The 13,870-nt window shown below is 44.7% G+C and overlaps 1 protein-coding gene across 4 annotated transcripts in view; it reads left to right on the top strand.

The window, feature by feature from the left end:
* ELMOD3 (ELMO domain containing 3) overlaps positions 1-13,870 on the top strand; it is a 117,024-nt gene that overhangs the window by 16,417 nt on the left and 86,737 nt on the right. For all 4 annotated transcript variants that reach the window (XR_011030215.1, XR_011030216.1, XM_068274756.1 and 1 more), the window contains exons 8-12: positions 2,653-2,776; positions 3,497-3,619; positions 6,227-6,357; positions 10,162-10,238; positions 12,557-12,684. Coding sequence is in view for 2 of the 4 variants with exons in the window: in XM_068274756.1 (XP_068130857.1) it covers positions 2,653-2,776; positions 3,497-3,619; positions 6,227-6,357; positions 10,162-10,238; positions 12,557-12,684 (583 nt within the window). In the remaining 2 variants the exon portion in view is untranslated. The remainder of the gene's footprint in view (positions 1-2,652; positions 2,777-3,496; positions 3,620-6,226; positions 6,358-10,161; positions 10,239-12,556; positions 12,685-13,870) is intronic.

A 13,870-nucleotide genomic window follows, 5' to 3' on the forward strand; every position in this document is an offset into this window, starting at 1 on the left:
AGCCTATTACTGCCAGCAGTCCGTATATACAATTCTTGATCCAGTGCGTCACCTCCACCATAGACACCCAACAGCATACAAGCTCACCAGATGTGTTGGCCACTGCTAGACTGGCCAACCATGCACAAATCCAGGGGCCTCGGTGCCTCAGGGTCCTTGTGTCTCTTTAAACATAAGCCCCTGGATCACATCCACTTTCCTCCCTTTCCTTGTTTAGACCTCAAAGAAATGGCTTACATAGCGTGATACCGTAAAACCACTTAAAACTTTTATTTTAAAATAAACTCACATTGTGCAGGAGTTTGTATACACATAGAGTTTAGCGAGCTCTCCCCCGTTGTCAGGCAGGGCTCTGTTAGTATTGCGGCCTCCTCATCTTCTACTCCTCCACTGGGACAGTCTGCACCGCCACCTCCCGCCGTCCACTTCCTGGTTCGTCCAACCTCCACCCTATCGATTTCGTCACTGCCTTGTGACTCACCAGTGTATACAATGCTTCAATCCCTTCAGCATCAGTGTCTTAGTCAGGGGTCCCCAACCTGTGGTCCGCGGCTCACTGCTGGTGCGTGGGACGTTTGTAGTTGGGCCGCGGGACAGTCCTCTTGCACCTGCTTCCTGCCTCCTCACAGCAGCCGCGGGGCGCGCTGCTGGGAATCACTCACTACAAGGGACATGAGAAGGGAATAAGCGGCCGCCGGCTAAGGTAACGGGGGGGGGGGGGGGAGGACGAGGGGGGCACTATACTAGCTATACTGGGGAGCTATACTAGCTATACTGGGCACTATACTAGCTATACTGGGGCACTTTACTGGACACTATACTAGCCATACTGGGGTGACTATACTAGCCATACTGGGCACTATACTAGCCATACTGGGGTAACTATACTAGCCCGCCACCTACATCACCCCCCCCCCCCCCCGTAACCCGCTGCGCACGACACTGTCCACCAGGGCGCGAGCCAACCCGACCCCCCCCCCCCCCCCCCCCCCCCGTGCTCCCGAGGAAAATTTGGTCAGGAAGTGGTCCCCGGGCCGGAAAAGGTCCCCGGGCCGGTCTTAGATTACAGCCTCGAATCTTTCAATGGAGAGAACGAACATGTTTACTTACATAATAAATTACAGTACGTAACTAAAGTAACAGGAAAAAAATAGTTTATTAAAATTAGTATCCCTTAACCTCCTTGCCCCCCTCCTTAACTCCTATCCCTTAACACCCCTTAACTCCTATCCTTATCCTCTGTGCACCCTTCTTAACACCTAACCTTAACCCCCCCCTCCTTAACCCCCTCCCCAAGGTTAGGATTTTTTTTTTTGGGGGGGGGGGGGTGTTTAGGGGTTAAGAAGGGGGAGTTGCTTAAGGTTGGGGCCTAAGGAGGGGGAGGTTTAGGGTTAAGGTTAGGAGTTGATTATGGGGTTGAGGTTAGGAGTTAAGAGGGGGGGTGTTAAGGGTTAGGGCTAAGGTTAGGAGTTAAGTAGGGGCTTAAGGGTTAGGTTGAGGAGGGAGGTTAAAGGGATACTTAAGTCAAAGAAAAAAAAAATGGGGCTTCCCTTAGCCCCCTGCAGCTGTCCGGTGTCCTCGCAGCATCGCTCCGATCCTCCTGTCCCCATTGGCGGCTCCTTCCGGTTTCGGCGACAGCCGCAGACAGGCTGGGAATGCGAGTGATTCTTCGCGTTCCCAACCACAATAGCGCCCTCTATGCTGTTATTGCGGCAAGAAGGCTGCAATAACAGCATAGAGTGTGACATTGTGGCTGGGAACGTGAAGAACCACTCGCATTCCCAGACTGTCGGCGGCTGTCGCCGAAACATGAAGTGGCTGCCGGCGGGGACAGGAGGATCGGAGGGGGCTGAGTAAAACTCCATTTTTTTTCTTTGACTTAAGTATCCCTTTAAGGTTAGGAGTTGAGGGAAAGGGGGTGGTTAAGGTTAGGGGTTAAGAAGAGGGGTTAAGGTTAGGTGAAAAGGATGGTGGAGGTTTTATTTATTTTTTATTTAAAAAAATGGTGAAGGGTTAAGGTTTTTAAAATCGCATGCGTTTTTCAAATCGCAAGGTATTTTAAAAATTATTAAAAACGTGATGACCTGTACACACTGGTGCGATGCGTTTTTAGAAAAACGCAATCGCAGTGCCTGCTGCGCTTTTAAGCGCAGCTCTTGAAAAACGCATGAAAAAACGCAATGCAATGCGATTCCATTGTGTTTTTCAGAAGTCAGTATCCCAGAAGACTCTGCAATTTCCTGATTCCTGTTGAAATGTAAACTAGAAAAAAACAAAGGATTCTTTAGCCAATTAGCAATTACAAGAAAAACGCAAACGCAGGCAAAAGCACATGGGTTTTTAAAAACGCAATCGATGCGTTTTTAAAACTATATGCACTTGTTATTTTAAAAACGCATGTGCTTGCAATTTTGCTTACGTTTTTCAGTGTGTACAGGCCCTTATGTACATAGTAATAGCAGGAATAACAATTTGTAAAAGGAATGATATTCTGAGAGAACAGCTGAGGCATATTTCTTATACATTCACTGTCTTAGTTCTTAATTATGGTTTAAGAATAGTCAGTACAGGAACTGAAAACCATATTGAAAATATCTATCCTTTATTGTTTGTATTTGCTATGCCAGATCTAATGGTCATTTTTTCCTTCAGAAAAGAATTCAGCCTACAATCCAGCGCACTGGCTTCTCGGCAATTACTCATATGTTGTTTGGACCTCCACGACTTAACAGAGACCTTCACGCAGAGAGAGACTTGCTGCTGGCCATTGCACAATGTAAGCATTGTGTTGCTGTTGGTCAGAGAACTGTTCACACACAGACAATTAATGAGCTTTTGACCTTTTCAGCACTATCCTGTTATCATGAGTTTTTTTTTTTTTTTTTGTTTTTTTTTTGTTCAGCCAGATGCAAATGTTTTGTCATTACTTTTCGAGAGATCTACCACTGCAGTCTGATCAGGGCCGGGCTGAGGTGAGAGAGGCTTCAGCCTTTTTACCCTGCATTGCGTAGCCAATAGAAATAATACCTGGTCACCCAAAATCCTCTGGGAGAAGAATTCCACAGAGCTTAACAGCTTAGGCTGTGACATCACTGGAAGGGCAGGGCTACATGCATACCAATATACAGTACAGAAATATATATATAGGAAGTGTTTCTGATGCTGAACCAAGATAATTAAGGTAAAAGTAGGTATCCTGAATAATCTATATTGGAGGAATAATTATAGCCCACACATGCATTGTGATTATTCAGCAGGTGACAATTGTGCATGCAGGACCTGTGCATATGGCATTTACCACCTTATGGGGAGGAGCACGAGACTCACCGTAAGAAAAAAACAATTGGCTAAAAATATCCACCCCGGTCAGGTGCTGATTGCTCGTATGAAGTAGAGGGCACAAGACAACCTAAACAGTCGTTTCACCACTAGAAGTCTGAAGTGTATACATACATTAATATGCAGATCTTTCACATTGTGATTGCTGTTTGGGCAGGTCCGTTGGACAGCACTCAGCAAGTTCATATTCGAGTCCTGCAGACCATATACAAGAAGATGACAGGCGCTCGATTTGACTGCCCCTTATATGGATCGCACTGGGAACAACTAGGATTCCAAGGTAAGACAGCATTTATTATGATGGAGTTTTTTTTGGTGCTGATGTCTTCAGCAGAGCTGTGCATAGTGATGATATACAGGAGCTGCAATTATAACACTGTAGTGTGTAGACTACTATAAATCTGTATAGGTAATGTTATGAGTGCAATTGTGCCAATGCCCTGTTTGAAGCACTTTGGCTGGGGAGCATGATCTAGATTTACAGCACATGGGTCCATATGCTAATAACTTTGTCTTCTGAGTTTTATCCTAGTAGCTTTTTTTTTCAGCAGTTTGCAATTGAAAAAGTGTCAAAAGTAGATGAAAAAGTATTAACAAAATTATTTAGAGTATTTTTTTTCGCTTGCTAGTGTGTTAAAAGGCATGTTATTGACAAGGTGTGAAAATATCACCTAAGAGAAAACTTAGGAGAAAAAGTTAATTGCATATGGGCCATGATCTGTAAATATAGACATTACTTCACTCAGTGGGTATGTGGGTAAGGCTACATAGACACTTGAGACACTTGTCTTTGTAAAGGGCAAGATCACAGACCAATTTTACCCCCTTCCATGTAGTATGAGAGCCATACCTACACAGTCTATTCTATGGAGCTGAACTCCCCATCAGATAAAAATCTTTGCAAGATGCTGCACACAAAGATGCTGTACAGTACACATTCAAAAGATCCGTCCCTGCAAAATGCATTCATAGTCTATGAAGTCTGCAGATCCTCATACACACCTCGTTTAACAGACATTCATCTGCATATCTGACAATCATCTGAAGATCCATCCTGGTGGATCTGATCTGCAGATGAATGTCTGTTACACACGGTGTGTATGAGATCTAAAGATATCATAGACTATGAATGCATTTTGCAGGAGCGGATCTTTTGCAGGAGCGGATCTTTTGCAGATACTGATCTGTTGCCTGTGTACAGCATCGTTGTGTTCAGCATCTTGCAAAGATTTTTATCTGATGGGGAGTTCAGCTCAATAGAATAGGCTGTGTTATAGTATGGCTCTCATACTACATGGAATGGGGTAAAATTGGTCTGTGATCTTGCCTTTTCCAAAGACTTTTATCTCAAGTGTGTATGTAGCCTAAGTCTACTTTTGTATGCAGTGTATGAAAATGTATGCAATGGCTGGATAGTGTACTGGTTAAAGGAAACCTGTATGGAACAAAAGTGCCGTGGGGGGGTACTTGCCTCAGGAGGGGGAAGTCTCTGGATCCTTATGAGGCCTCCCCTTGTCCACCGCAGTAGCTCCAATTCAGCGTAGAGACCCCTGGATGGCTGTAGAACCACAATGCAGTGACACACCTCACACAGGCGCACTAGTGGCTTACAGCTCGGGCTTCGGGGGTAATAGCCAAACCTGATTGGTCCGCTCTACTGCACTGACGGCTCACGCCTGCAAAGTACAGCTGTCCTGATTGGGCTTTGCTATTTTGAGGGATGCCAACAAACCCTCATCCTTTTGGGGGTCTCTACCCTGGGTCAGGACTGCGGAGGGAGACTGAGGAAGCCTCTTCAGGATCCAGAGGCTTCCCCCTCCCGAGGTAAATACACCCCAGGGGTATTCTTTTTTTTCTCTTACAGGTTTAAGGGCTCTGACACAGGAGACCTGGGTTCAAATCTGGGCTCTTCCTGTTCAGTAAGCCAGCACCTATTCAGTGAGGAGACCTTGGGCAAGACTCCCCAACACTGGTACTGCCTATAGAGCGTGTCCTAGTGGCTGCAGCTCTGGCGCTTTATGTCCGCTAGGAAAAAAGGAAGATATAAAAGTTGTCTTGCCTTTTCTTGTGGGGGTGTTTTCTTTACTGTATATTAGTATGCTAGTGTATGTATTAGTGTGTACTGTATTTAAAACACATGCTTGTGGGAACAGGGAACAAATGGAGTAGTGAGATGGAGTGGAAAGCTGAATAACGCTAGTTTCGCAGTGGAAGTTGGGTTGCTTTCTCTGTAACAGCAGTAACCCAATGGAATGGGAAATCAGCGCTGCATGTTATCCATGCGTTGCAGTGTATACAGTGAAACTACAGGGGAGGAGCAACTGCAGGGGGGGGGGGGGGCCCAGAGCTGTAAGGGGGCCCACACTTCTACTTCACACCTTCTAATAAACGGATCCATCCTTCAAATCAGGTATTTTTGTAGCTTCACGTGTTGGGTGTGAAGATTACAATGTCCACACTTGTTTTGTGACCCTTCTAAGATGGCGCCAGAGGCTGTGCGGGTCACAAGGGGTTGGCAAGGGAAAGGGGGTATGAATGTTGGAGAGGCATCAAACTTTTGATGGGGGACCCCATGCTTTATAGTTACATCCCTGCAGTGAAGCATACAGTCCACAAAAGGTATGCTTCAGTTACATGCATGTTTTGTGGGAATGCAGTGCATACACAGTTATACTGTAATGCACCCGCCACACCGTGACCGTCACATAGCAGTGCTACAAGCTTTGTGCTGCACCACAGTGACCCTAGCCTTCATGGATAGTGTGCAGAGCTTGTGTCCTGCTCTCAGGTCTCACTCCTGTTTTATGATGTCATAATTTGCAGTGATGTACTCAGGGCATATTGAACAAGGCAGAATCTATAACTTCTATGTACACTTATGTTGTAGGTATGGATCCTGGGACTGACTTGAGAGCGGCGGGTCTGCTAGGTCTGATGCACCCACTGTACATGGTGATGGAGCCCAAAACCCTTCCTCTGGCACACGACATCTTCCGACTGGCACAGCACCACACACAGGTCTCCACAGTGCTTACTGTCTGTTCAGCTGATGAGACATGATCTTTATTTGTTATCTAACAGTGTTGCAGAGGTACCAGGTTTTTTCCTCTAGTTTTTACAGCAGGATGGTTGATCAGTGAAATCTCAACTAAAATAATAATTTCTGCCAGAAATCTTATGTCCCTATCAAGCAGCTCCCTAAAGAAACAATCAAAATCCGTCCCCTGAATAAATTAACACCGGAGAGGATAACTGCCAACCTGGATTTTACAAATCTGCTCCACAGTCAAATGGACCCAAACACTCTAGTAACCCAGTACAACAACACGATATATGAAACACTTGACAGTATTGCCACATGGCGCACCAAATCAGCAACCAAAAAGCAGAAAGCTAATTGGTTTGACAAAACCATCATGGATCTAAAAAAGAAAGGGCGCAGACTTGAAAAACAGTGGCGTAAATCAGGGTCTGAGGAGCACAAATCTAGCCTAATTCAACACCTCAGACAATACCAACAAGCAATAACCAAGAAAAAAATCAGACTTTATCTCGCACAAAATATCTACAGCCAACAGAGCTGGTCAACTCTTCCACACAGTGGAATCGCTCTGCAATCCTTCCTGCCTAAAAGTCCCAACCACATTCTCCAGGGAAAGGTGTGAAGAATTCTCTGCCTTCTTCACAAACCAGGTGTCTACCATCCGTGCCAGCATTACACCAACATCAATTGACCACTGGACTTTGCATCTGCCTACTACCATACCACCATGGCAAGTCTTTGAATGAGCATTCCAAAATCTTCTTCACTCAGTGTCAGTCTCCGCCCCACTACCTGGATCCTGGCCCAACTGGATCCTTAATGCAGTGCCCAGAGCTGATCAGGCCAGCACTTCACAAAATCACTCAGTGCCTCTTGCAAAGTGGACTTTTCCCAGAAGAACTAAAGAAAGCAATCATAAAACCCCTCTTGAAGAAACCATCACTAGATCCTGATTCTGTAACCAACTACAGACCTGTTGCGAACTTACCATTCCTATCAAAAGTTATCGAGAAAGTAGTCGCCAACCAGCTGGAAGCCAGGCTTACAGATAACATCTTTGATACTTTTCAGTCAGGATTCAGGAAAAGGCACAGCACTGAAACAGCATTAGTCCGAGTAATGAATGATCTACTTACTGCAAGGGACAAGGGTGATTGCTCAATTTTGATTCTTCTTGACTTGTCTGCAGCATTTGATACTGTGGATCATGAAATACTAATCCAGCGACTGAAGAATTACTGTGGCCTAAGGGGTACTGTTCTTAGCTGGTTTCAGACCTTCCTATCTGGCAGGACACAGCAAGTATGTCTGGGCACACACTACTCTAATCCAGTGCCACTTCCCTGTGGAGTTCCACAGGGTTCTGTACTATCACCATTACTCTTTGCAGTCTACATGCTCCCACTGGGCAAAATAATCCAGAACTATGGCCTAGGATACCATTGTTATGCAGATGACACACAACTGTATTTGTCCTTCAAGCTTGGCACCCAAGACCCATCAGCATCCATAAATGTGTGTCTAGTGGATTTACAAAATTGGATGAACACCAGCTGGCTGAGGCTGAACTCTGACAAAACAGAAGTGTTGGTGGTAGGTGGTCCACACATGATGGATAAAGTTCAAAACGCTCAACACCTCAAACTAGCAATTGGGGGAGATACTGTACAGTATAAAGACTCTGTGTGAAACATTGGGGTGATCCTGGATGGAAATCTAAAACTCAAACCGCAGATATCAGCTGTCGTCAAGTCTTCCTTCTTCCATCTAAGAAATATAGCGAAAATCAAACCCCTTATCCCAGCTGAAGACCTACCTGCCCTGGTTCATGCATTTGTATCCTCCCGCCTAGACTACTGCAACGCCCTGTTCATCGGATCTACAGAAAAGGTCCTGCGCCCCTTACAGCTAGTACAGAATGCTGCAGCCAGACTCCTAGCCAATGCCCCCCGCAGCTCACACATCACCCCAGTACTGCAAACTCTTCACTGGTTGCCAGTAAAATGGAGAATCAATTTTAAGATCTGCCTGCTGACATTCAAGGCTCTACACCACATGGGACCCAAATACATAGCGGATCTATTGGAACTTTATGCCCCTCCACGCACCCTCCGCTCTGCCAACAGGATGAAGCTGGTTATTCCCAGGATACAATTAACATTTGGTGCTCTGGCCTTTTCCTACGCAGCCCCTACTCTATGGAACTCACTTCCACAATCAGTACGAGAGGCTCCCTCTCTGGACAGCTTTAAAAAAGGCTAAAAACTCACCTCCTTTCCCTAGCCTTTGAGACTGCATAGTGCAGGGTCACAGCGCTTTGAGTCCCCAGGGAGAAAAGCGCTATATAAATATTATTGTTATGTCTGTATGTGGACCATGTTCAGTATTAATTGTCATTATTGTTTGATGGCCACCTGAAGAGCTCATTTAAAAAGTTAATTCTGCCATTAAAATGTATCCAGAGAGCTTCAGAAACAAATTTAAGGCATGAAACAAGTGTCTGTGTACACAATCCCTAAAGCCCAATCTACACCATACAATTTTTTTTGTTTGATTCATTGATTCGATTCAATCAGACATGTCTGATCGGAATGTGATTCAATTTGATTCAATTTGCCATTGTTTTGCAATGGCAAATTGAATCCCGATCGGACATGTCGGATTGGATCGAATCAATAAATCAAATCGGACAAAAAATTGTGTGGTGTAGATGGGCGTTAAGGCTGCTGTGAGCTGAAGGGACTAGCAGGTTAATGTGATCTTCATCAAACAGTCAAAGAAAAAATGCCCTGCGCTAACAAGCTAGGCTAAAGTCACTTATGCAAAAAATGACAGGTGTTATCCTTTTTGGTGGTGCACTTTGGAGCTGCTTCTCACTGGGTGGATTCCAGGTACTTAAGTGTATGGAGAAAACAAAAAAGCGCTCCAATAGTGCATTAAAATGTTTAATGAGGATACGCAATATACAATTGCCCATACATTTAGGTTTCTTTAAAATCAGCGTAACCCTCTGCCGCGGTCTGGCCAGGACCTGGAGATGCGGCGTTGTTCCACTGGCTGCAGTGTCACCAGGAGGGGAAGGAGGAGGCGTGACCGCTCACGTAAATGCCTCTACATTACTACTGGTTTCAGGCTGCGCCTTCATCAGGCCATCGGAACGTGGAACAACGTCGCATCTCCGGATCCTGGCCAGACCGCGGCAGAGGGTTATGATCGTGGGCCGGCCACTACACGCTGATTTTAAAGAAACTTTAAACTGCATGCGCAGTACAGCCCGGCGGACGTCCGATGACGTCAGCGCGCCGGCGTGGGACGCAGAAGTGCCAGGAAATGGAGCGCAGAAGAGCCCGACCTGGCAGCCGGCCTGGCCAGGTCAGGTCGGGCACCGGAGACCACCGGGAGCCTGCGGAGCGGCGGCGAGGGCACCTCCTGCCTGCCACGGGCTGGAGGAAGCCCCAGGTAAGTGGAAATTTTATTTTTATTTTTTAATCCCCTCCCTGAACCTTCCCTTTAAGGCATCTTAATGACATGTATTTATGCTTGAAAAAAAATCAATGTATCCTCGTTTGAGGTTGCATGTATATAGCTGTCTGTACCATCAGCCTGCACGCATACAGGATTGTAAGCCCGACGAAGGCAGCAAGGCTGAAAGCTTTCCTATTCTTTTTAATTAGCCAATAAATGGTATCATCCTGATTTAAAACTTCTTGCTAGAAATAAAATACATAAAAGATTTGGAAAATAAATAATGCGTATACTTGTCTCTGTTTCTCTTCCAGAATTTCCCATTCTGTATTATGTCCATTAACATCACTAGGATCTGTATCCAGGCACTGAGAGAGGAGCGAGTATCCAGGTGAACAACCAGGGTCCTATGTGGGGGTTTTGTATGTAGCTAACCCAGGCAGTGGGTTGTTGGAATAGTAGAGATGCAAGTATGGCCTGTTACTTCCACAGTAGCCCCCAGTCCAAGAAGCCAGAGTACCGAGGGGATGCAGTAAGAAGGCTAAGGGCCCTTCCACACTAAAAATTGTAATTGCCATTCGTTTCACCACAATTTTCAGGTGTGATTGATGGGCTCAATTGCTTTTCCCAAATGGGGAAAAAAAAAAGAAAACTCAGGTATTCTTTTCAAATAGGAGATTGCGTAGCAAATCCCATAGCACCACGTTTGCTATGCGATATGCAGGCACTCACATTTTAATCTACCAGTAATATCAAACACAGGCAAACAGCAGAATGTACTATATGTACAGAATTTGCTATTGGGCAAAAAACGCTTTGCACTACTCTGTACCGGGCACCATGATTACCATGCTAATCACAGTGCCCTTGCAATTGGTAAAACGTTTGTGCTTTGAAAATCAGATGGAGGCACATGCAGTCTGGAAGGGCTCTCATATTTGTAAGGTTGTGTTAAAACAAGAACTGTAGCATTCTGTCTCTCTCCACCGGCAAAACAGACTTGCACAGATACTCTCACAGTATACAGCAATCACCACCACACTCCTTCAAGAATAGGGAGGGCAATGTTTAGGAGAACTCATGGGGGAGCATGTGATCAGTTTGATCAGCTGATAGATTTGTAAGTTTCTGATTTGCTTTAATTACTTCCTACTTTAACCTTTTCTGGACCGCACAATGTAGGTCATATGCCGCACTTGTGGCTGTTCTAGCCTGATGCCAACGCGATCGTGCGCACCCGAGAGGAGAGATTAAGCCGTCATATGACAGCTGACATCTCCCCTCAGTGATCAGATGCCATCGCGTATGGCTTCTGATCACGTGATCCCTATGATCGCCGGCGGATCATAGTGATTGCTGTTTAGTGATGCAGCGGTAGGGGGGAAAGAAGAGGACCCACTCACCTTCCATGCATTCCCCCAGCGATCGGCATTCCCCTCTGCTCTGAGCGGCAGTATGAGCGGGGATGCCCGCGAGAGCGGAGGGATCCACAGCTGCTCATCGCTGGAGCCTGGGAGGTGAGTTAAGGCTGCTGGCCACACGAGGGACCACCACACACCTACCCAGCCACACTGGGGATCCGGCTGCAAGACCCCCCCCCAAACGTGCTTCCCCCCCCCCATGCAAAAGTGCCTTGCTCTTAAGGGGGGGAGGGGTCAGGCAGCCGCCACTCCCCAAAGGGTTAATGCATGATCATGACCAGGAAATCAGAGCCTTACAAAGCCTTACAAAAGAGTTCTCCTAAGCAGTGCCATCCCTATTCGGGAATAACCAAACACACTTCAACTAATTACATGCTTATCCATGATTTCTTTTCAACATTGCCAATCTCTCTATTTAGGAATAACCAAATCTGCCCAGATTTAAAGAGACACTGAAGCGAAAATTAAATTATGATGATTTGTATGTGTAGTACAGCTAAGAAATAGAACATTAGGAGCAGAGACATAAGTCTAACATATGTTTCCAGTACAGGAAGAGTTAAGAAACTCCAGTTGTTATCAATGCAAATAGCCATTGAGTTCTACTACTTTGAAAGTTTCAGAGAGCTCTGACTTCTGATTAGGTTATCTCAGCTGTATTGTGTTTTTCTTTTGGCAGTGGCTGGATAGTGTCATGGTTTAAGGGCTCTGCCTCTGACACGGGAGACAAGGGTTCGAATCTCGGCTCTGCCTGTTCAGTAAGCCAGCACCTATTTAGCAGGAGACCTTAGGCAAGTCTCCCTAACACTGCTACTGCCTATATAGCGCGTCCTAGTGGCTGCAGCTCTGGCGCTTTGAGTCCGCCAGAAGGGTTTGGTTTTTTGCAGAGAATAGTTCAGGACAGGTCAAAAGTTCACTGCCTGTTCTATAAAAACATTTAGAATGCTGAGTAATGTGTAAATTGCACATATTCGAGAATGATGCAATGTTATAAAAAAAAGCTGTATAACTGAAAATAAAAATGAGAATATTTTTTTGCTACCAATGTTCTAGTAATTACCCATAGTACACAACCAATTCATTATATCATAATTTGTTTTTCGCTTCAATGTCTCTTTAACAGCTAAACTGAGTGGTGAGACTACCACACCTCAGTAAATACGATTCTTCAGTATATTTAAGAAAATGTTTTGGCAGTTAGGGAAAACCCTCATCCATAAATGCTTTATAGTCCATGCAACATTCTATGCTTCTGTAATATATTTGAGGTATGGTATTCTCTTTGTAGGGAATGTAACCGTAGACAACAGGTCTTCGCTGTACTTAATGATCTGTATGTGGCCATTTTCTACCACCTCTACCATGTATGGAAAACGCAGAACAAAACCATCAGTGACTCTGGCTTCGTCCTTAAAGGTGATTTACTTGCTACTTTCTGATGACCTGTAGTTTAAACAATTTTAAACCATACCAGTTACCTGGCATCCTGCTGATCTTTCTGGCCACTAGTGTCTGAATCACACACCTATAACAAGCTTGCAGCTAATCCAGTGAGATTTTTGTCAGAGCACCTGATCTGCATGCTTGTTCAGGGTCTAAAGTATTACAGGCAGAGGATCAACAAGACAGGCAGGCATTGTACACTGTTTAGAAGAAAATAAATGCCATCCTTCATAGCTCTCTCACCGTGGGTTCGATTTTAATTGAATTTCACAATCCCACTTTCTGAACTGGGAGCCAGCAGTTTGCAGGAAACTTGCATTACTATAAATCACTATAGGCACCCATATCTATACAACAGCTATTTACATTGACAAATACAGTGCCAAAATAATGATTGTAATTGTCACTAAACAACCTAAAAGAGACATGAGGCTGATTCACAAATCTCTTCTGTGAATCTCACATTACATATTAATTCAAAATGTATCTCTCCTTAAATGATTTATCTCCTAAATGATCTCTCCTTATTTATCTCATGCATTAGCTCTCCTTGCAGCTAAGGTGAAAAACAAATAAGCTTTGTGATTCAACCCCTTAGTTTCAGAACTTAAAGAGGAACTCCAGCCTAAACAAACATACTGTCATTAAGTTACATTAGTTATGTTTGTACTGGTTGAACTCGATGGACGTATGTCTTTTTTCAACCAAAATAACTATGTAACTATGTTAATTAAAATAGATGGTTAATATAATCTCTTACCCACCCTTTTTTAAAAGAACAGGCAAATGTTTGATTTCATGATGGCAGCCATCTTTTTGGTTGAAAGGAGGTGACAGGGAGCATGAGACACAGTTACAACTGTCCTGTGTCCTTAGCACCTCTCCCAGTTGCTAGGCAACGTGAATAACAGGAAATCCCATCATGCTTTGCACAGCATCAGGGGAAAAAAGCCCGGGCTTTTTTTCTTTGATGGGCGGAGCTTAGCTAAAAATGCAGCTAAAAATGATGCTTTGGTAAGAAAAACAAAGTTCTGATGCTGTGAAACTGTTAAAGAAACACCAGGCCTTTTCAGTTCTGCTGAGTAGATTTTTAGTCCAGAGGTTCACTTTAGCTTCAATTTTAGGTATAGTCAGGCTTTAAAGTGTAGCTGAAATGGGA

Source organism: Hyperolius riggenbachi, chromosome 3, assembly GCF_040937935.1.
Source record: "Hyperolius riggenbachi isolate aHypRig1 chromosome 3, aHypRig1.pri, whole genome shotgun sequence".
Taxonomy (NCBI): domain Eukaryota; kingdom Metazoa; phylum Chordata; class Amphibia; order Anura; family Hyperoliidae; genus Hyperolius; species Hyperolius riggenbachi.